The sequence below is a fragment of the Pseudopodoces humilis genome, chromosome 6, assembly GCF_049639895.1.
Source record: "Pseudopodoces humilis isolate 2021_Gansu_Grassland_sample_001 chromosome 6, ASM4963989v1, whole genome shotgun sequence".
Lineage (NCBI taxonomy): Eukaryota > Metazoa > Chordata > Aves > Passeriformes > Paridae > Pseudopodoces > Pseudopodoces humilis.
The window spans coordinates 58,992,335-59,012,471 of record NC_142205.1 but is presented as its reverse complement, the minus strand read 5'-3'; the positions used below and the strand labels follow the sequence as shown (position 1 = coordinate 59,012,471).

At 38.4% G+C, this 20,137-nt stretch overlaps 1 protein-coding gene across 10 annotated transcripts in view; it reads left to right on the top strand.

Moving 5' to 3' along the window:
• The window catches only part of WDFY3 (WD repeat and FYVE domain containing 3), a 157,418-nt gene that overhangs the window by 113,843 nt on the left and 23,438 nt on the right, over positions 1-20,137 (top strand). For 5 of the 10 annotated variants that reach the window (XM_088056911.1, XM_088056917.1, XM_088056915.1 and 2 more), the window contains 16 exons: positions 426-520; positions 2,557-2,677; positions 3,439-3,656; positions 6,296-6,531; positions 7,772-7,906; positions 9,024-9,203; positions 10,714-10,758; positions 11,239-11,472; positions 12,828-12,927; positions 13,566-13,726; positions 14,249-14,478; positions 15,316-15,425; positions 16,268-16,450; positions 17,371-17,528; positions 18,400-18,477; positions 19,211-19,438. In XM_088056911.1, coding sequence (XP_087913037.1) covers positions 426-520; positions 2,557-2,677; positions 3,439-3,656; positions 6,296-6,531; positions 7,772-7,906; positions 9,024-9,203; positions 10,714-10,758; positions 11,239-11,472; positions 12,828-12,927; positions 13,566-13,726; positions 14,249-14,478; positions 15,316-15,425; positions 16,268-16,450; positions 17,371-17,528; positions 18,400-18,477; positions 19,211-19,438 — 2,512 coding nt within the window. The remainder of the gene's footprint in view (positions 1-425; positions 521-2,556; positions 2,678-3,438; positions 3,657-6,295; positions 6,532-7,771; positions 7,907-9,023; positions 9,204-10,713; positions 10,759-11,238; positions 11,473-12,827; positions 12,928-13,565; positions 13,727-14,248; positions 14,479-15,315; positions 15,426-16,267; positions 16,451-17,370; positions 17,529-18,399; positions 18,478-19,210; positions 19,439-20,137) is intronic. The other 5 variants (XM_088056918.1, XM_014254763.2, XM_088056916.1 and 2 more) reach the window with 2 other exon arrangements.

Here is a 20,137-nt window from a genome sequence, read left to right as displayed (position 1 = left end):
TGTTACATAACCTCAAGCTTATAGGCATAAATGTTCTTCCAGTGTTGAGTAACCACTGTCTTGATGTAATAATCGTTCAGCTGTAAGGGGTTGTGAATAATGTTTTGTCCTCCTTTAACTTGAGGTGTTTCTTTTACTAGGACACAGTGGTATCTCCCAGTTCCCTTTCCCAAATCTTAGCATTTTCAAGGGTCCCTTACCTGCAGACTTGTCTGCAAATATTCCATTAATTACTATGAGTTAATTTATGTTTTGGCTAGTAACTTTAAATGAAGACCATTTTCATCAATTTTCAGATGTGAAAAAGCAGACATTTTTGAGTATCTCCCTGTCACTGGTGTCATGTTTATATTTAAGGTGAATTATTGGTAGATGAGAATGCATCTGTCATATAAATGAGTGATATTTTTTCTCTATATATCAAGGTTTGGACAGTTCATCTCTTCCACTTTACCTACGTTCGCAGTCTGTGAGAAGTTTGTGGTCATGGAAATCAACAATGAAGAAAAGCTTGACAGTGGTAAGTGTTGACAGTACTTAGAAGCAGTAGAATAAAATACTTTGTGGTTTCTTCTATGCTTGAATATAAAAAAATGTGGAAATAGTGTCATTAACAATGTTAGTTTACAGTATTGAGTGCAAAGCAGAGCAAAACATTTTTTTTTGTTTCCTTCATTTAACACTGTATGGTTTTGTTCTCTTTCCTCCACCTGCTCCTTCCAATCAGCTGTGAACCACTGCTTCTTTATGGGAAAAGAAAAAAGAAAAAAAAAAAAAAGAAAAAAAAAAAAAGACAAAAAACTGGTTACAGGTGCATCAGCCCTCCAGGTGTGGAGGAAGTGAAAGAATTAAGTAAGACAGCCTAGTAATTTTTTTAGGCAAAAGAAATGTTACCATCCTTCAATAATTCTTACACTGAATTGTTTTGAGACCATTTCACCCTCTGTTTACCTTGTGCAAGTGCATTTTCAATCAGTCTCCCTGAACAGATACATTTTAGTTCCACAGTGGATGTCAACCAAATGAATAAACGGATTATCTAAAGATACTCAGTTTCTACATCTCTTGGGAACATACTGGTGCAGAGGGACAAGTGAGAGAGAAGTTTCTTCTTTTACAGTTAGTTATATTGGTCTGGTGTCACAAAAAGCAAGGTTTGGGCAGTCTGCACATTCTGGACTTTTCACAAGAGCATGTAGTGCTAGGATAAGGGGGAATGGCTTCAAACTGAGAATAGTTTAAGATTGGATATTGAAGAAATTACTTGCTGTGAGAGTGGTGAGGTACTGGAACAGATTGCTCAGAGAACCTGTGGATGCCCCATCCCTGGATGTGTTCACAGCCAGTTTGGATGGAGCTCTGAGCTACCAGAGAAAATCCAGTGGAAGGTGACCCTGCCCATGGCATGGGGGGTAGGAACTATATCATCTTTAAGATCCCTTCCAACCCAAACCATTCCAGTGGGATTCATCATTATCTCCCTGTGGCTCACCTGTTCCTTCTGAATACTTTTTCTTTTTGTGGTCTCAAAGACAATTAAGTTTGAACTTTTTAGTGAAAAAGATAGTACGGGTATTGGAGAGAGATCCAGGTTGGTGTTCTCACTACAGGCCATCAGTTTTTTTGTTTTGGTTTGGGGCTTTTTCTCAGTCTAACAGCAGCCTGATCTGTTTCTTGCCTTTGTGGAGGACTGAAGAACCTTGAGGAGAAATTTGGGATGGGGCAGAAATGGGAAGAGAAGCTTTTGAGGCAAAGGGCATGAGATTTTTAGGCTACTGATGTTCACCAGTTCTGTTGTATTTCTGCCATAGAAGATCCTTTGTGTGTGTATCTTGTGCACAAAACCTTGGCCCAGAAATTGTCCATTTATCTGTCTTCATTTTTACATATGTTGCCTCAAGCTGTGCTTTTTTTTTTTTTTTTTTTAATAACATAAAAGCAGGGTCCTCCTTTGACGGCATAAGGTACAGGAAGAGGGATTTGCAAAATAACTGCAAAGTTAGTCCTGAGCTGCATGAATTGGCTTGGTTTCAGTAAATGTGTTTTTCAACTGATGATGAGCTTGGGGATCTGTTGAAAGAAGGAAACTAATTTTTCTCTCTGTTTCTTAGATTTGGGGGGATTTGGGAAGTATCAAGGTATTTTCTTTACAATTTTCACATGCTCCCAACCACTCATTTTTCAAAATGCTTGTTTAGTTGCCATATTTCACAGTTTGGAGAGAAGGGAGAGATGGAAAGGGATGGTGTTTTATTGTTTCTGTGTGTCTACCTGCCAGACAGTGACCACCTCAGTTCAGATTATTGTCTCTATGATTCTCTTTTACCTGTTCTTCAAACTGCCCAAAGTCTGTGTGACAGTGACCAGGGGGCACATGACATTTTTCAACACCATATAACAGGCTAGTTGCACTTCAGCATGGCTTCCTTGCAGCTTGAGCGGGGATCAGTTTGTATTTACTTATGTATGGAATTTATTAATAGCCTTTAAAATGCACAAGTTCCAAAATCCTAATTTTGCCTTTGTTACTTGGTTGTGTTTTTTTTCAATATTTAGGAACAGAGGATGATTTTGGAGGACTTGTTTCAGCTAATCTTATTCTACTACGAAACAGGCTTTTAGATATCCTTCTGAAACTTCTATATACATCTAAAGAAAAGACAACTGTTAATTTGCAGTAAGTACAAGAAAACCCTTGAGGCAGAGAAAGGATATATTTTTTTATTTCAAGGGTAAGAATTACACAGCCTCCATTCAATTCACTAGTTGAATCACATCATTTTATAGGAATTGTTGAGTGATTTATGCCGATGTCACTGAATTACTCTCAAATATGCTAGTAGAAATGGGATACATGATTAATTTTGTCGTTTTCTCTTAACTTCATGCATGGCTATAGAAAAAATCTGTCAAAGAGAAAACTTTCATTTTTAGGGAAGTGGGTATAGTCAGCTTCTCATTTAAGATATAAAGACTTCAGTAGAGGTTATTATTAATTAGAATGCTCCTTAAAATTGAAAAAAAAAAAACTTTCAAATGTTCCCAAGTAACTCTTCCCTTAATAAAAACAAATAAAAAAACAACCTTCCTTCATTTTTTAATATCAGTTCATTAAGACGACTTGTGAAAACTTTCTGTTCAACAAAAATATTTCAGTTCAGAATTCCATATTTGTTATCAAAAGCAGCAGCTGGAGAAATCTTGTGCAAGGGAATTAGTCCCAGGAGCTGTATTTAGTCTTCCCTTTCTTCTAAGCAAATGCACATTACCTATTTAATTTAAAAAATGTTGATAAGTGGTATTTCTTGTTTGTAGCAAACTTAACTAAGAATTTGCTCCTAAGGTTTGCCCTGCAGTGGAGGACATTGATTTTTGCTGTCTAGAAGGAAACTAAATGCTGTAAAATGTGACTTTTTTTTTCCCTCTCACTTTCCATAGGGCTTGTGAAGAACTGGTCAAGACCCTGGGTTTTGATTGGATTATGATGTTTATGGAGGAACATCTGCATTCCACCACAGTCACAGCAGCCATGCGAATTCTTGTGGTCCTGTTGAGTAATCAGTCTATCCTTATCAAGTTTAAGGAGGGTCTCAGTGGTGGAGGCTGGCTGGATCAGACGGATTCTGTCCTGACCAATAAGATTGGCACTGTGCTAGGTAGGCATCTCAGCCCTGCCAGGCTCAGGAATTCCTGAGAGCACCTGTGCTGAGGTGTTGAGCTATGGGTTACTGTGGGGGTGCTGTCTGGCAGAGGCTTTTGTGTTACTCTTGTATGTGCTGCCATCAGATGCTTCTGCACCAGTGATTTTACAGAGCTGCCTTTAGCTGACATGACACAGATGTCGTTGTAGGTCAGTTTTGGCTCATCTGCACGAAGCCCAGGTAGCTAATTGGTTTTTTCTTTCACCATCATGGTATGGTTAAGTGTGTCCCATGGGCAGGCATGGCTGAGCTACATACAAAGCTCATGTATACATGAGCACAAAACTAATAAAGATTCAGTAGAATTTTCTTGTTTGTTTACTTTTAGTAGAGCATTGTGGGGTGTTGTATCTGAGCTGCTTTGACTAGTGAGTGCTGTGTCCATCAGATTTACGAGTTTGGATTTTTGCTGTCTTGGAAATTTCTGTGTTCACGGTATCATCTCAGCATTGCTTTTTCTTTCCCTCCCCTGCATTCTTGTGTACGCAAACACGCTTTCTATTAAAGACTTTTTTTTTCTAGGTTCTTAAATCCTCCAGTTAAGTTATCCAGGTTATCAGACCTTTCAGTTACCCCTTGTGACCTAGAATTGTGTATAAGGCTTTAGTGCTACAGGACCTGTTTTGAGCATCTGAGCTATCTGAAATGTATCTCCAAGTGTTTGAAATAACATTTGTCAGTTCTTTATAGAGAGGTGTAGAGGCAATTTCCCACCGACCTATTTCTTTTCCAAAAATAAATAAAACAGTGCTTTTCAGATGGATGTCTATTCAGGCCCTGGTGCAAACTCATTGACATTAAATAAGGGTCTTTCATAAGCCTCAGTAGCCTTTAGATCAGAGCATTGATATCCATAGGACTTTTAACTTCATTGTTTTTTCTAAAATAACTGTTTAAGGAGCCACCTGTCTGTTTTGCAGCAGTACATGATCTGTTACTGCACTAAAAGTTTTTCTGGATTGGTTTACTATAAGGAAGTAATTGAAGTGTCATTGAAGTGATCTTCCTGCAGGAAGAGGGCTTTTCCTGAAGTGAAAATACAAAAATATAGATAATATTTCTTTCTGCTTTGTATCTTTGATAGATTTCAAATATAGTATCTTGTTATTTTTTGCGTAAAGAAAACTCTCTTTTTACTGTTTCCCACAATATATCCCTCAGGATATTCAGCTACGAGCATAGGTTGGTTCTTTGCATTGCCAGTGAATTAGAAGGATTAAGGAAAACAACTTTTCAGAAGCTGTAAAACACATGCAAATTTTTATTGTTAAAATAAAAAGCATCTGTTGTTTGGCTCATTCTGATTAAGGGTCTGTGTTTTATTTGAGAAACAATTTTGCACATGCATTTTCCTTGCATGGTTGGGCTTTAAAAACTTGAAAACCATTGTTGTTTTAAGGAATAGATTATTCTTTATTCAATATGTTCTTTAAATGTCCCATAGCATAAACATTTCCTTCAGTCAAAAAATCTTTCTTAAGTAAGTTTTTGATTTACATTTGATGAAAGCATTTTGCAGATTTCCTTATTTTTCCTATTATAGTATCACTTTAATTGAATCCAAGCTAGATTGTGGTGAAAAAGGTATTTTTAAACATGAGTCTCATAACCTGATAGTGACAGATTATCTAATTTTTGTACGCTGTGTTTTTTAATAAGTCTTAACATACTGGCTCCAAGATTCACATGAAACAAAGTAGGATGTATTTTTGTTGAAGATTACTGATGGAATTTCCACAACTGTGTGGCAGATTTTCATTAGTCTGATTCCTGATAGATGTTTTCTGTTTAAAAAGTCAGTTTCTGGTGGAAAGTGTATCTGTATTTGAGCCTCAGAAAAACCACCTGACCTCTGACAGTGTCAGAACAATGGTTCGCAGTTCATCATGCTGTGGCATCAGCAGTGGTGATGTGGAGAGTGAACTGTCATCCTACCTTTTCCTTGCTTGAAAATAAGTGTTAATGCCACCCAGGTGTATTTTTTTTTTTCTTTAAGTGGGAAGTTGAAATACATAGGTATAAGCACAGTCAAAAAAGGTGGTTCTGGCAGCACTTAAATAAAATAAGACTATTTAATGCTTACTACCAGTTAATTTTATCATTAACAAAATACCTGAAATAAGATGCTCCTGAGACTTCTCTGATCACAAATTACCTGCCCATAGACTTAAATGGACCATGGGTTGCTGCTTCATTGTATTAATCTGTAATTGAGATTAAGGTGATATTTTGCTCTCAGCCAGCAAAATACCTAATTTCAGAGACCTGGGTGTTTTAAAAGTCAGAAATTGTGGTCACAGCCAGAGAGTGGATCTGTGTGTGTGAGCAGTTATATTAAGCAATCTGTATGGAACAGTGTCATCTATGTGCTACTGGACAGCAGTCATTTCCTTTATTTTTTAATTGTTTTTAAAAAATGGGACAACTGAAGCAGAATGATGTGGTGTGTGAGATAGTCTGTAAGCACACATTTGTTTTTTACAGCATTAGTTTCTGAGGAGGTACCCTTTTAATCTCACCAGGTGAGCAAGAAGGGTCCTCACAGGTAATTTCCTCCTAACACTGTTGGATTTGTGTCCTGTTTTCTGTCGTAGGGTTCAATGTTGGCCGGAGTGCTGGTGGCAGATCAACAGTGCGGGAGATTAACCGGGATGCTTGTCACTTCCCAGGCTTCCCTGTTCTGCAGTCCCTTCTCCCAAAGCACACTAACGTGCCTGCACTCTATTTCCTCCTTATGGCCCTTTTCCTGCAGCAGCCAGTCACTGAACTGCCTGAAAACCTGCAGGTCAGTGCGCCTGTCATCAGCAGCCAGTGTAATCAGGGTGCCAAGGTAGGGATTATCCAGTAAGATGTGAGTGCACTTCTGTCTGTCATGAAAGAAAATAATGGATTAACCAGGCCCTCTCCTTATTCTCTGCAGCTGACTCAAGTCATGATGTGTTGTTTAGTGCTAAGCTCTTTGGGGTGGGAGTGTGTAGAAGCCAGCCTGCTGTGGTTTAGTTGTCACTGCTGTCACTCTGGTCCAATATGGGATCAAATGAGAGGCAGATCCCTAGTTCAAGCTGGCATGCTGTTGGCATTGAAGCAAACATAATCTTTTGCTTGGTTTCTTTGTTTGTGAGGTGGGTTTTTTGTGTTTTTTTGTTTTAAGGAGTGGGCAGTTGCTGTGCTAAAGAGAGTTCATGGGTTACTGACAAAACAAAGTTGCTTTTATTTCAGAAAGTCTCTGTGGTTTTATAGGGAGACAACTCAGTTGTTGGTGAAAAATATTGGTAGTTCTTATTTTGAACAGGTTATTTTGGACTTCTGTGAAGTGAGTGAGTAGATATTATATGACCTACAACAGTCCTAGGAAACCCCAGGGTAGTGCTTTATGAAGAAAAGCCACACACACTCCTGATAAACAAGGTGCCTATTTAGAATGGGTGCAGTGGTGACATTTATTTATGAGAACTTTGAGTAAAACTTAAAAACCCGAAGGTGCCTGCCTCCTTTCTCAGGAGGAATACTTGACAGCACATTCAGCACTCTGCTATGGTGAGGTAGAACTCACTCCTCTGCCTACAGTGTTGAAGTATGATGCTGTTTAACTGAAACTAATTTCAACTACTTAGTAGCACTCTTAATGCAAGAGGTGGACACTTGGTCCCTTTTTATTTTTAATTTATTTGATTATTTAGACTTGCTGGAAAATACAACTTGATTTGTTTGTGTTGTCCATATCTTTTTTTTTCTGTGGGATACCATGTGGGTTTTACTGCTAGATGTGAGTCAACTAAGTTGATTGTGCAGCACATGTGCTGACAATTCTTTTGTTTCAAAACACATACATACTTTATGAGCAGTGAGAAGATGAGAGTTGCAGCTTCATTAGGTCATGGTTGAAAGAAATTTTCTTCAGTGACTTGTGACCATGTGAAGTTCAGTGGTAAATTTTGGAGGACGTAAAACAACTAATTTTTTATCTATTGCCAAATGAGTACATAGCATATGTAATAAAATAGCAATTATACAGTTGCGCAGGAGAAAGGGATGATTTCATGACTTTTCTTCTCTTTCACCTCTTACAGTTTGACTTAGACTCCATTTGGACATTCATATTTGGAGTTCCTGCCTCCTGTGGCACTGTTACCTCCTCAATACACAGTGTTTGCACAGAAGCTGCCTTCTTGTTACTGGGAATGCTGAGGAGCATGCTGAATTCTGTAAGCATAAACAATTTTTCTTGTATTTCAGTATACTGTGTTGTTCAAGTTTTCTATGTGGTCAAAAGCCAAATTAGGAAGGTAAAGGTTTTGTTATATAATATATATATTTTGTTATATAATATATATATATATATAATGACAAAATACGCTGTGAGTTAGGCTCATAATAGTTGTGTGAAAATTGTAATTTTCTTGGGATTCTTTATGTTACTTTTTCCCAGTATTTGTAAAAATATTAGTAGCCAGAAAATTAACACTGCTTTTTCACAAAAAGGCTGGGGTTTCTGTTTAGCTGCAGCTAAAACAAGAAAGCAGAAGGATACAATGTCCTTGGCAGAGCTAATTTAATTTCTTTCCCGATTAACATCATGGGAGAATGTTTGAGACTCTGTATCCCGTCTGCTCAGAGCTATGTGAGGGACAGATTTCCTTCATGAGTCTTCCCCATGCAGAGGAGTCCGTGACTACGAATCGCCCCATGCCAGAGGAAATTAATTTACTGCCAGAGAAATGTGTCATCTTCTCATCTTCGAATCTAATGTCAAGAGTAGGGAAAGTTGGTTTCTCAGTGGGAAAATTTTGTATTTCCTTGGAGCCAGAATGTGTTATCTGCTGAAAATTGCCTCCTGAAGTGCTTGAAAAGCAGCACCTGTTTAGTTGCCACCTCTTGGGTCATCATGTGTATGTGATACGCTCTATTGTTTTCATGTTTCTCCCAAGGTAACGTGTCCAGAAGCATCTTCTGGACAAATGTACTTGTTCCAATACCTGTTCCTGTTATCACATGTTCTGTCTCTCTGCTGGTGACACATCATGGTGGTTGGTCTTCACCTGTTTGGATACACTTGAGACAAGTGCTGTGTCTTGTGTGCTGTCACCAGGTGTGTTCAGCTGTGCCATCACATTTTGGATTGGCTTCAGTCTGGTCATGTTTGCCAATATTTCTGAGTCATTATATGATAGGCACATATTTTAGCTTACGGTCAAGGATATGTTGTAAAATGTGGTTGGTCTCCTGTTTGAGATGCGCTTGAAAGCATGCTCTTCCTTTCTGAAGTTAGTATTCTTTGATTGGTGCTGTCTGTGCTAATCTGGTGTTTGTTTCTCAACTCAGCCCTGGCAATCAGAGGAAGAAGGCTCTTGGCTTCGGGAATATCCAGTCACCCTGATGCAGTTCTTTCGGTATTTGTATCACAATGTACCTGACCTCATATCCTTGTGGATGAGCCCAGAGTTCCTGTGTGCACTGGCAGCAACAGTATTTCCCTTCAACATCCGACCTTACTCTGAGATGGTAGGAAATCCAACTACTTGCCTGTTCTCTTTTTCACATGAGTGTTACTTTTGAGGATTTATCAATTACCAGTCATACCAAGATAAAGCTCTATTCACCTTGCACAAGAGGTCATCATCAGGGCTGAGCTGGATGTTTTGTACTTGGGTTATGGAACTGAGAAAAGAGTGTGTTAAACTAGGGACAGTTAAACTGCAGGGCAGTTGTTGTGCAGGGACATCAGAAGCAGCATTTTAGGGGCAACAGACAGTTTGCTTGTTTTCTAGTGAACCATTATTTTCAATCATATGAAAAATTGTTAGCTCAGATTTACAGAAGCAAAATAGATTGAGTCAGCCCTCTGCTGTGGAGGATGTGATGAAACCTAAAACCTCTTTTTCCTCACACTTCCCATTTCTGCTTTTGTGGCTTAACCACAAAACAGTGTTCTTGTATTTCCTGAAACTACTGAGTTCAAGCCAGGAGAGGGTGTGAATTCAACTTCGCTTGCATTGCTGCCTGAAGTTTTCTTTGAGTTTAATGTCATTTGCAAATGATAGAATTTCTAGAATATGATAGAAAGGAAAAAAGCAGATATTGTTAGCTAACATCTAAAAGTAATTTTATTAGGAACATGGAAGGATAAAGGTTGCCAAATGCTAGAACTGTGGAGAGTATGATAAAAAAATTCAAGAGGTAATTACTGATGGTGTGCTATTGTTTTGTTGTCAATCGAAGTGGGAGACCAATTTTTAACAGTGCCTGCTGGTGACTGTCTCATAAAGACATGTGGTTTTTTCTTTTTTGTTAAACTTGTGTTTAAAGTAGATTCTAGGAGCTTGCTCTCTTTCAAAAAAAGTGCCACTTACAAACTGATAATGCTGATTTGGCATTCACCTGTACAGGGTTTTTAGAGGAGCCTTGTGTCTCTAAGCAGGCTTTAACTACTAGATCCCTTGTAATTTTGTGTAGCTGCCTGGCAACTTGAGCTCTCTGCTGTTTGAGGGTTTGCTGTTTGGAGTGCTCCTCACTCCAAATTGGTTTACTCCTCCAGTGTTTTTGTCTGCCCAAATGTGTAGCACTAATCAGTGCCTGGTGAAATAGCTGAATCACAGCCAGATTTCTGTAACAAAACAGTATAATCTAAATTCAGCCTTGAGAGAAGATTCTTAACTTTTTAAAAGGTTTTTCAGCTTTTCTGAGATTGCTATTGAAAGTAGAAAAAATATGTATTTGGGCTTCTCTTAATTTCTTGAAAACACTCTCCTTCTAAAGCAGATCAAATGTTCAAAACATTTGGTTATTTGACATGTAAGCTGGTGATGCAAGAAGCCTGTTGAGCAAAATCATTGTCTCCTCTTTCATTTAAGGAAGGGAGTTGCATAAATGTCAGTCTTCTGGATTTGACAGCTTTCATTACTGTTTGTGCTTTTGTTACAGTCCTCTTTAAGAGCTAGCCTTTCAAAGGTTTCTGTTCATCAGAAATGGGAAAGCTCTGGAGACCCTTTTTTTTTTCTTCTTCTTCCTTTAGAGATTTTTGGGAAACCGGCTTACCCATAACTGCACTCTGATGAAGGTATTGTATTAAAAGAAAAAAAAGGCTCAGTTCCTTTTTTGTTTTATGTTATGTAAGCTTGATGGCCTTTCTTGGTTGGCTTCTGTCTTGATTTTATTTTAACTGCTTTAGTTAATAATTTTTTCAAAACTTTTTTTTCCTTTTTTTCTTTTTTTCTTTTTTCTTTTTAATTTTTATTTTTTTGCAATGAGAACATTTATTTTTGCCAAGTATCCAAGTATCTAGAAATTGCCCAAGTGATTCTGTTGGTCAGGGAGCATGAAATGTAACTCATACCAGGTACTGTTTGCCTTGGGAACCCAAAACTGGATGTTTTCATGTTGGGGAACTGATCTTGAACATCATAATTTTCTAAAAAGGCTTCTTAAGAAGCAAAATGTGAGGTGAAATACCCTTAGAAAGACTAGCAAAGAACAAAGAAGTAAAGAAATTGCCATTAATTAGCTGATCTCTACAGTTTTAACATGCTGGTTTTTACAGGTCACTGATCTCGATGATGAAGTTGGGTCCCCAGCTGAAGAGTTTAAAGCCTTTGCAGCTGATTCTGGCATGAACAGGAGCCAGTCAGAATACTGCAATGTGGGCACCAAGACCTACCTGACCAACCACCCTGCCAAAAAGTTCGTTTTTGACTTCATGCGTGTGATGATCATTGATAACCTGTGTCTCACACCAGCCAGCAAACAGACTCCACTAGTAGATCTTCTGCTAGAGGTAGAGTTCCTTTGGAGTTGGTGTTTTGGTTTGGTTTTGTTATTTGAGCTTAGTTGTGACATCTTATTTCCCGGAAACGTTTTTTTTCTATTACCATACCAAGTTAGGCTAGTGATGAGCCAAGATTCCGTGGAATTGTCATGGAATAAGAGTGGGAAAAAAAAAGAAACATTGGTGTTTCATAGAGTAGTTTGTTCACCTTTCTTTAATGGCTTGGAAAACCAGCATGAGGAGTTGTAGCTTTCCTCGAGTTTTATTTTTGTGGAGTACGATTCAATGGTTAAACACCTTTCCAATCATGACATCTAATGATATGATAGTATAAAACCCCTGCAGAAATATCAGGGGTTCTGTTCATATATTAGATAAAAAGAAATTGTGCCATTGATGGTGCCAGTTAGATAAAAAGACATACGGGGCCATATACTATAAAACCTTACAAAATAACTGTATTATCTTGCTGCAAATCAACTTCTGAAGTTCATGACACTTGAAGAAAGCTTTGTCCTGCTAATAGGGAAGCAGGGAGGTGAGGAGTTCAGTTACTATTTAACTGCTTGCACCTTCAGACAGTATATTTTGAAATGTTCGCATCATATCTCATTCTCCTTGACTTATCTGTTAGTTACCTCCTCTTACATGTTGCTGAATCCCCTGATTTTTTTGAAAGCTGCAGGAATTTTGGAGCATGCTTGCATGCTTGTATATTTCCTAACAAATTTTCTGGGGCAGTTAGGCACCTCTTTGCTGTCACAAAGCAAAAACAAATGGAATGTTAGAAGATGTCAGTTATCCACAGACATTGGGAGGCATATTTGAGACCATGTTCAAGTGGCTGCAGTTCTTTACAGCTCTTTTAACTTGTTATCATTTGTCAGTGTTACTGGTCCCTTAGCATAGATAGGTTTGGGTAGGTACACACTGCTAAGCTTGTTGTTATTTCTCTTTCTACAACTTAAACATTTGATCTGTCCCATTTATTCATTGTTTACTGGAGGAGGTGACTTGTGTCAACTGAAGTGATCACAGGTTGACCATATGTTTATAGTGGAGAGTTTCATGTACCTTTTCAGAATGTGTCCTTTTCCAGTTCCTATTATGGCAGAATATAAATTTCCAGGATTTAAACAGGAATAATGCCTACTTTATGCAGCCAATGTAGACTCAATGTGCATGCTTAAATTTTTTGATAAAGGCAAAACTTTTTACTTGTCTTGAGACAGAATGTTTAGAGACAAAAAAAAGGTAGTTCATGGGAGCTGAGAAAAAAGGAAATCACCTAGAACACCCTCCCTCTCCCTCTTTTTTGCTCAGAGATACTAATTATCTTAATATTATTTTAATATCTTTTTTAGGCTTCTCCTGAAAGATCAACACGAACCCAGCAGAAAGAGTTTCAGACATATGTTTTGGATGGAGTGATGGACCACCTACTTGCAGCTGATGTTTTATTGGGTAATAAAGCAAAGTTTAATAATCAATCTATTGATTTGGACACCAGCTTTTGATTCAGTGACTTTTTGTTCTTTGGTGTTCTGTTGTGTTGCAACTTGATCATCTTAATTTTTTTCTCCTGCCCTTTCATTTGATGTCTAAATGGTGTTGATGTGCTTGCATGTTCATTCCCTACCTTGATTGTGCCAAAGCTGTAAAATAGGTTATTCACAAAAACTACATAGCCTAGGGGGCCTGGTCACATTTCTTGGTGGCTTGCTGGACTTCCCAGGAGCTCTTGGGCTGCTCTGCCTCCATCCCAGGTGTAATGAGTGGCTGTATGCATTTCTGCTCTTCCTTGCTTGTAAGGCTCCCCACAGCCATAATTCGTTTTCCTGTGGGTGCAGTGCATTAATAAAATAAATCCAGAATTATGTTTTAAAAATCCAGAATCATTTTTTAAAAGATAAAAGCTCAGTACCATGTTTGCTTACATCAAAGGGAAAGTCCTATTGTAGGGAAGCCATGAGGTTTTAATTTTTATTGACTGAATCTTTCTCTTTTATGGAAGTCTAGAAAGCATAAATTAATGTGAATGTATTTATGCAGATGTGCATTTTTGATAAATGTGAAAAACTTTGGGATTTTTTGTTACCTAGGTGAAGATGCATCTCTGCCTATAACAAGTGGAGGAAGCTACCAAGTGCTGGTGAACAATGTGTTTTATTTTACACAGCGTGTGGTAGATAAGCTTTGGCAGGGCATGTTCAACAGAGAATCCAAGCTTCTTGTGGACTTCATAATCCAGCTCATTGCACAGGTAACGGGGCTGTTGTATTACCCTTCCTGAAAAACTATTTTTGCAGGTTATGTTGAAATGCATGAAGCGATGTCACTAAACAATCTGCTAGTGATACATGTTTGGGTCAGCACAGAAATGTGCTTTTCTTTCTCAGGCTGATTCTCTTTACTGATTTCTTAGCACATCTTTCTGTGAAGACCAGTTGAGTAAGAACTCACATTATTTTTTTGGAAGTTCCTCAAAATAAACAATAAAATATGCCTCACATGAATTTTGAGAAGCTCCCTAAATTTACCTTGGCATTCCTCACACGCTTTTATTGGAGATAGAAGACTTACTCTTAGAAGTCAGCAGCATCTTTATAGATGTTTAAGTTCTAAGTGTTAGTCATTAATGTCATTTCAGTCCTTGAAATTCATGGAATTGACACTTACAGTAAAATGCCAATTTGAAAATGAGCTTGGGTCAATCAAGGAAAGATTGTGTGCCAGGAAATTGAGTTGCTGCTACTTCTGATCATGTTTTTTTACTTCCCATCAGTCAAAAAGAAGATCTCAGGGACTCTCGCTGGATGCCATTTATCATTGCCTGAACAGAACCATCCTGTATCAGTTCTCAAGAGCACACAAAACTGTTCCTCAGCAAGTGGCTCTCCTTGATTCCCTAAGGGTCCTTACTGTGAACAGGAACTTAATTTTGGGACCTGGAAATCATGATCAGGAATTCATCAGCTGCCTAGCTCACTGCTTGATTAATCTGCATGTGGGAAGGTAAGTATCTCAGGCAGAAGTGCATTCCAGAACCACGGCTGGGAAGTACTAAAATGACCCCTTTTTTTACTCACCTTGCAAGTTTTGGAGGAGTGTTTATAATTTTCCAGACAGTGAGTTGCAAGCAAGCTTTAGAGATTTATTTTGAGACAAAATTAGGTTTGAAGATCCTGGAAATAGAGAACATTTTTACCTCCTTTTGCAGAGGTATGTTAAATACTGACAAATATGTTTATCCAACTATTTTGTTGTTAACCTTTTATAAATTGAGATGTTCTAAAGATAGAAGGAAACACTTGTGCTAGGTAATTAATAGTCAGAGGGTTCTGTCACTGGATATATTGTCTGTTGAATTACTTCATACAAGTTCAATATCTTGTTATTTCTTCTGTATAGCACTGAGTAAGGGCAGTCATGCATTAAATCAGGTGTCTGTGACAAATGCCGTAGATACCCTGCATTGCTGCAAATGCCAGCCTGGCATTTTTATTTGTTCTTTCCAAGAAGATGCACAACTTGTGTTTCATCCAAAGACACTTGGCAACAGTAATCAAACCCCAGTATTCTTCATTTCTGGCCTCATCTGTTTTGTGTTTCTTCAATTATCGCCATCTTCCTCTAGTGACACCAGTATCCATGGCACATCATCTCTTCTTAAACCTTCAGTTCAGCTTGTGACCACAGATTGTCAGAACTCAAATGGTCAGAAGTGAAGATGCTTTGCTGTAGTAGTGTGCATTAAGCTTTGTCAGTCTGATACATTATCAAATGTTTTATGTTGGCTTGTGTTTTGTGTCTTTTTATTCTGATGGTTGTTAATCCATTTTGTGTTTGTAGCAATGTTGATGGGTTTGGATTGGAAGCAGAAGCCAGAATGACAACTTGGCACATTATGATCCCCTCTGATATAGAACCAGATGGAGTCTACAATCAAGATGTCAGTGAAGGTAATCTGAGAATGACAAAGCTACAGATGTCTCATAAAGCCAATTCTGTATTGTCATCACTAATCTTTTACCCCATTGGCTTGGGGAAGGGGGTTGCGGTATGTCTGTGTTACCCGGTTACTCTCTGGAGGGGCAAGACTCTTGGAAATATATATATATATATATATTTATATATAATATATGAGATAGATACATTGATAATATACAGTGATAAATGACTGTTTTGTTAAAATAGTAAGAGCTCTTCATTGTTTTCTGGACGTGCTTCAGAATTAGAAATACAGTTTTATATGCACTCCTTTTAAATGCAATAAAAGTGGCTCATTTTAAGGTAAGAAATATATGGTATAAACTATACAACTGCTATTTCGTGGTATGCTTACAATCTTTCACTCAAAGAAAATTTATGAACTAGCTGTGAAAGAAAATATTCAGTGATTCTTGAATGTGAGTATTTAATATTTATGCAGGTAATTAGGCACACATTTTATGTAAGAGTGCTGAAGCATAATGTACGTATAGAATTATATATGTATTTATAGACGCAGACTCCTATAAGATTTTTTCAGTCTCATTTTGTTAATAGATGGCTGTGGGAGACGAGTCACAACTCGTCAGAGCCAATGTTTCAAATTCACGGAGAAAAATCTGCCAAAATTATTTGCTTTCTAATAGCATACATAATGGCAAAAAAGGCACCCTGGCCAAAGGCATTTCACACATCATGCCAGGGGGGAGAAACTACACTGTAATCAAAGAAATTATTCATTTCACTACTGTAAAAATACCAATTCTGTGAGCACTGTAGAGAGCTTGCTGTTTGTGATCTTGTACTTATGTAGGTCGCCAGCTTCTTTTAAAAGCCATAAACAGAGTATGGACAGAGCTGATCCACAGTAAAAAGCAGGTTTTGGAAGAAGTTTTCAAAGTGACACTGCCTGTCAATGATCGTGGCCAAGTGGATATAACTGTTGCCAGACCTTTTATTGAGGAAGCGAGTTTAAAGTGTTGGCAAAATCATTTGGGTAAGTCTGGACTGAGGATTCGTCTGTTCTGAAGGGTGGATTTCCTCAGAATGAACCGTATGCACTGGATATTTTAATACAGGCTTAACTTTTTTGTGGCTGCAAATACTCAATAGACTGGCAATGTGTGACATAGAATCCTTCAGAAACTGGACCATAAACAGGATATTCTTACATTCCAGTGCACAGGGCCCCCTGTGAGTCAGCAAATAGCATACTGTGGATTACAGTGGTAGAGGCACCGTGCTCCTCCCCGTGAGCCCTCGGATTGGGGTGGCCTGTGTTACCATTCCCAGGATTAGATGTGTCAGGCAGGGACGGGGATCCTCTTGAGCATGTCTGGATGTAGCCTGCAAACTCTTGGTCTGGTGATGAGATGGGAAATGAGTGGCTGAGCAGTCGTTCTCTAGCAGCAGTGATGCTGTGACTAATTCTTGCCTGGGAAATCTGTTTAGCATAGGGAGCAGTTCTGCAGGAAAAGGACCTGAGAATCCTGGTGGACAAGTTACAGACAAGTTAGCTCTGCATCCATGTAATAAGGATCAACTGATGCTTGACTGAATTAGCAGGAGTTTAGATAGCAGAAATTACGATTCCATAGATGTGCCTCATTTGATGATTTCACAATTCAGAAGTAATTGAGGTTAACCTGGATGTACAGAAAACATACTTGGAAACCTGGAATACTTGTTTATGCAGTCTCTGTATTTCTGTGTTCATGGGTGATGTTTGTTCAGGATGTTGCTGATGTTTCTCCAATATCTCCCTGATGGCCAGTATATTTGCAGAAATAGTTTGAGTAGAGCTACACCTTTTTGAAGCAACAGAAAAGATCATTCTATCTAAAAAAATTAGTGTAATGGGAGAGGAGGGGAAAAAAAAAAACCTCTAAAAAATGCTCCCAACACTTTGTTTTTCAGCTCATGAGAAAAAATGCATCAGTAGAGGAGAGGCTTTGGTTCCAACCACACAGTCCAAACTTTCACGAGTCAGCAGTGGGTTTGGCCTCTCTAAACTGACTGGTTCCAGGAGAAACCGTAAGGAGAGTGGGCTGAGTAAACACAATCTCTCTACGCAGGTAATTTCTGTCAAGTAATAACACGCAGTTTAAAATCCAGCAATTTATGTTCAGGATTTGTGATAAGCATCCCAAGGTGGGGAATCTTGCAGAGTGTGAAATAATATCTTGTGCTTGGTTTTCTTTCCCTTTTTTGACTATCCAGGCTGGGCATCTTGCTTCTGTTGTCCTAATTTAATAGGTCCATCTGCATATCTGTAACATTAAGCCAAGAGTTAGCCCTTCACTGTTGGTGAGACTGCTCAGCTACTTCTGGTTCATGACTGTGGTGGTCTGGGTCTTAAGTTCAGTTTGCAATGCTGCACTGCAGTGGAAGCTGTGATGCAAATGTTGATCTTTTTTTCCATCCTGCCCTCAAGATGGAAAGAGGGGTTTGAAAGTTTTGTGGAAAAATATGTTACTAGTTCTCTTTCTGAGCTGAAAATTAGTCAGTGACTTTGAGAAATTAATGAATTCTCAGTGTTCTCAGTTCTTTTCCTGGTGAGCAGGCATACAGTGAAAGGGAAGACCTTAACAAACGGAGCTGACAGGAACCATTCCTGGTTGTATCAGGAGAGGAAGCAATAAGTGAAAACAGAGATACCATGGGACAAAGTGAGGAGGGATGGGTGTCTTGAGGATTTCCAGCAAACTAGGCACCATCCACAAAATATTTCTTAAAAGGAAGAAGGGAAAAGTAGTCTTTCTCAATGCCAATCTTTGGCTGTTTGGGAATGTTCTGAATGTTTATTTTAAGGAGCTATTCTTTGTGATCTTTTAAAGTTGATCTTTCTGATCAGCTTTAGCAAGGTGATGTATTCATAAACTTTTCATTCAAACAAACTCTTGTTTATAAAATGTTATTCTGTCTGTCACCTTGTTTTTGTCTTAGGAAATTTCCCAGTGGATGTTTACTCACATTGCAGTGGTTCGGGACCTGGTAGATATGCAATATAAAGAATACCAGGAGGTATGGATGGCTTGCAGCATTAATTACCTGACACTAATACTTTTGGCCTGTTAGGTTATACCAATGCCATTTCTCAGTATGAGGCTTGTGAAATATTGGGTTCTCATAGGTGAAATGCTTGGATGTTTACATGCAGTTGTTATTTTTAATAGTTTTTTAGATACAATCAAATAAACAAATGAGGAAACTCACTTTGATCTGGTAGTAGATGAAAATTCTTTTACCAATATCACATGTTAAATATGATTTTTTTTTAAGAAGCTTAAATTCCTTAGAATCGTAAAAAACAAAGCAGAGAACAAAAAGAGATGGGAAATACACTGTCTTTCCAAAGCATTGTAGAAAAACTGAGAGGAAATGTAGAGAAGCATTGTGTCAAAATGCTACTTTCACTGTAACAAAGAAAATCTTATGGTATCATGCAGTGATAGAAAGTGGCTGATCTGTGCCTTCCAGAATGAAATTGTTCCACCCTGTGGTGTCTGCCAAACATTTCCAGAGACATTTGGTTCAAACTGGTTGCTGAGCTACGTGCTATAAATCTTAAGAAATAACTTCTGAGAGAAGCAGGTCATTCAAAGCAATTCGTTAAAAAAAAAAACACCAATCTTTGCTTCATCTAACTTCTGTCTCCTGTGCAAGTAAGGACAGGAAATTCGCCAAAACAATTTCTGGTTTCATTCTTAGAATAATTTTCCAAATTCCATTCATTTTCAAATGTCTTTGTGTTCAGCGTCAGCAGAACGCATTGAAATACGTGACTGAGGAGTGGTCTCAAATTGAGTACGAGTTACTGCGAGAGCGAGGGCTGTGGGGGCCCCCCATCGGATCCCACCTGGACAAGTGGATGCTGGAGATGACTGAGGGTCCCTGCAGAATGAGGAAAAAGATGGTGCGGAATGACATGTTTTATACTCAGTATCCCTACATGCCTGAGGCTGAGCAGGAAACAAACTTGCTGGTAAGTGTTCAGGAGTTTGGGATGGGTGATTATAGGCTCTGTTGCAAAATGCTCCTTTTTTTTTGGATAGCTTTTTCTTAAGAAATGTGTTTTACTCTGTTGGTATGACATTCTCTCTGTCCTAAATGGTTGGTAAATTCCAGTTGTTCCTCATTTCCTCATGATATATTTAGGGAAGGGCCTGAATCACTTGGCTCAAAACCAAGCAAGCTTGAAGAGATTGCAACGTAAGGTGAGGTGTGGTGAGAGATGCTGCCAGCAAACAGAACAGGCACCTTCACAAGGCTCCAGAGGCTGAAAGTACCGTAACTGTGTGAGGTTCAGTCTGGCTTCTTGGCCCTCATCTAGATAATGTGGAAAACAGTGATCCAAAAAAAAAAGAAAAAAGGGCTACAGGCCTTGGTTTGGGTGCACTTGGGAAATGTACTTCCATTGATCCATGAAGACAAAGGTGGACTGTGTAGCAGAAATGTGTGTGGCCTTTGAAAGCTTAGCAGTTAGTTCCTGTTAATTTTGGAGCACTGTTTTCAATAAATGAAGCAGTCTTTATTGTATCTTTTTAGGCATGCATGTATGCATGCAGGATTATTTTCCCCCAAATTATGCTTGAGTGTCAAAGTACTTTAAAAAAAGCGAAGAAAACATAGATGTCAGTCAATTTCAAACTATTAGATATTTTTGTCTGCTTGTTCTGACACA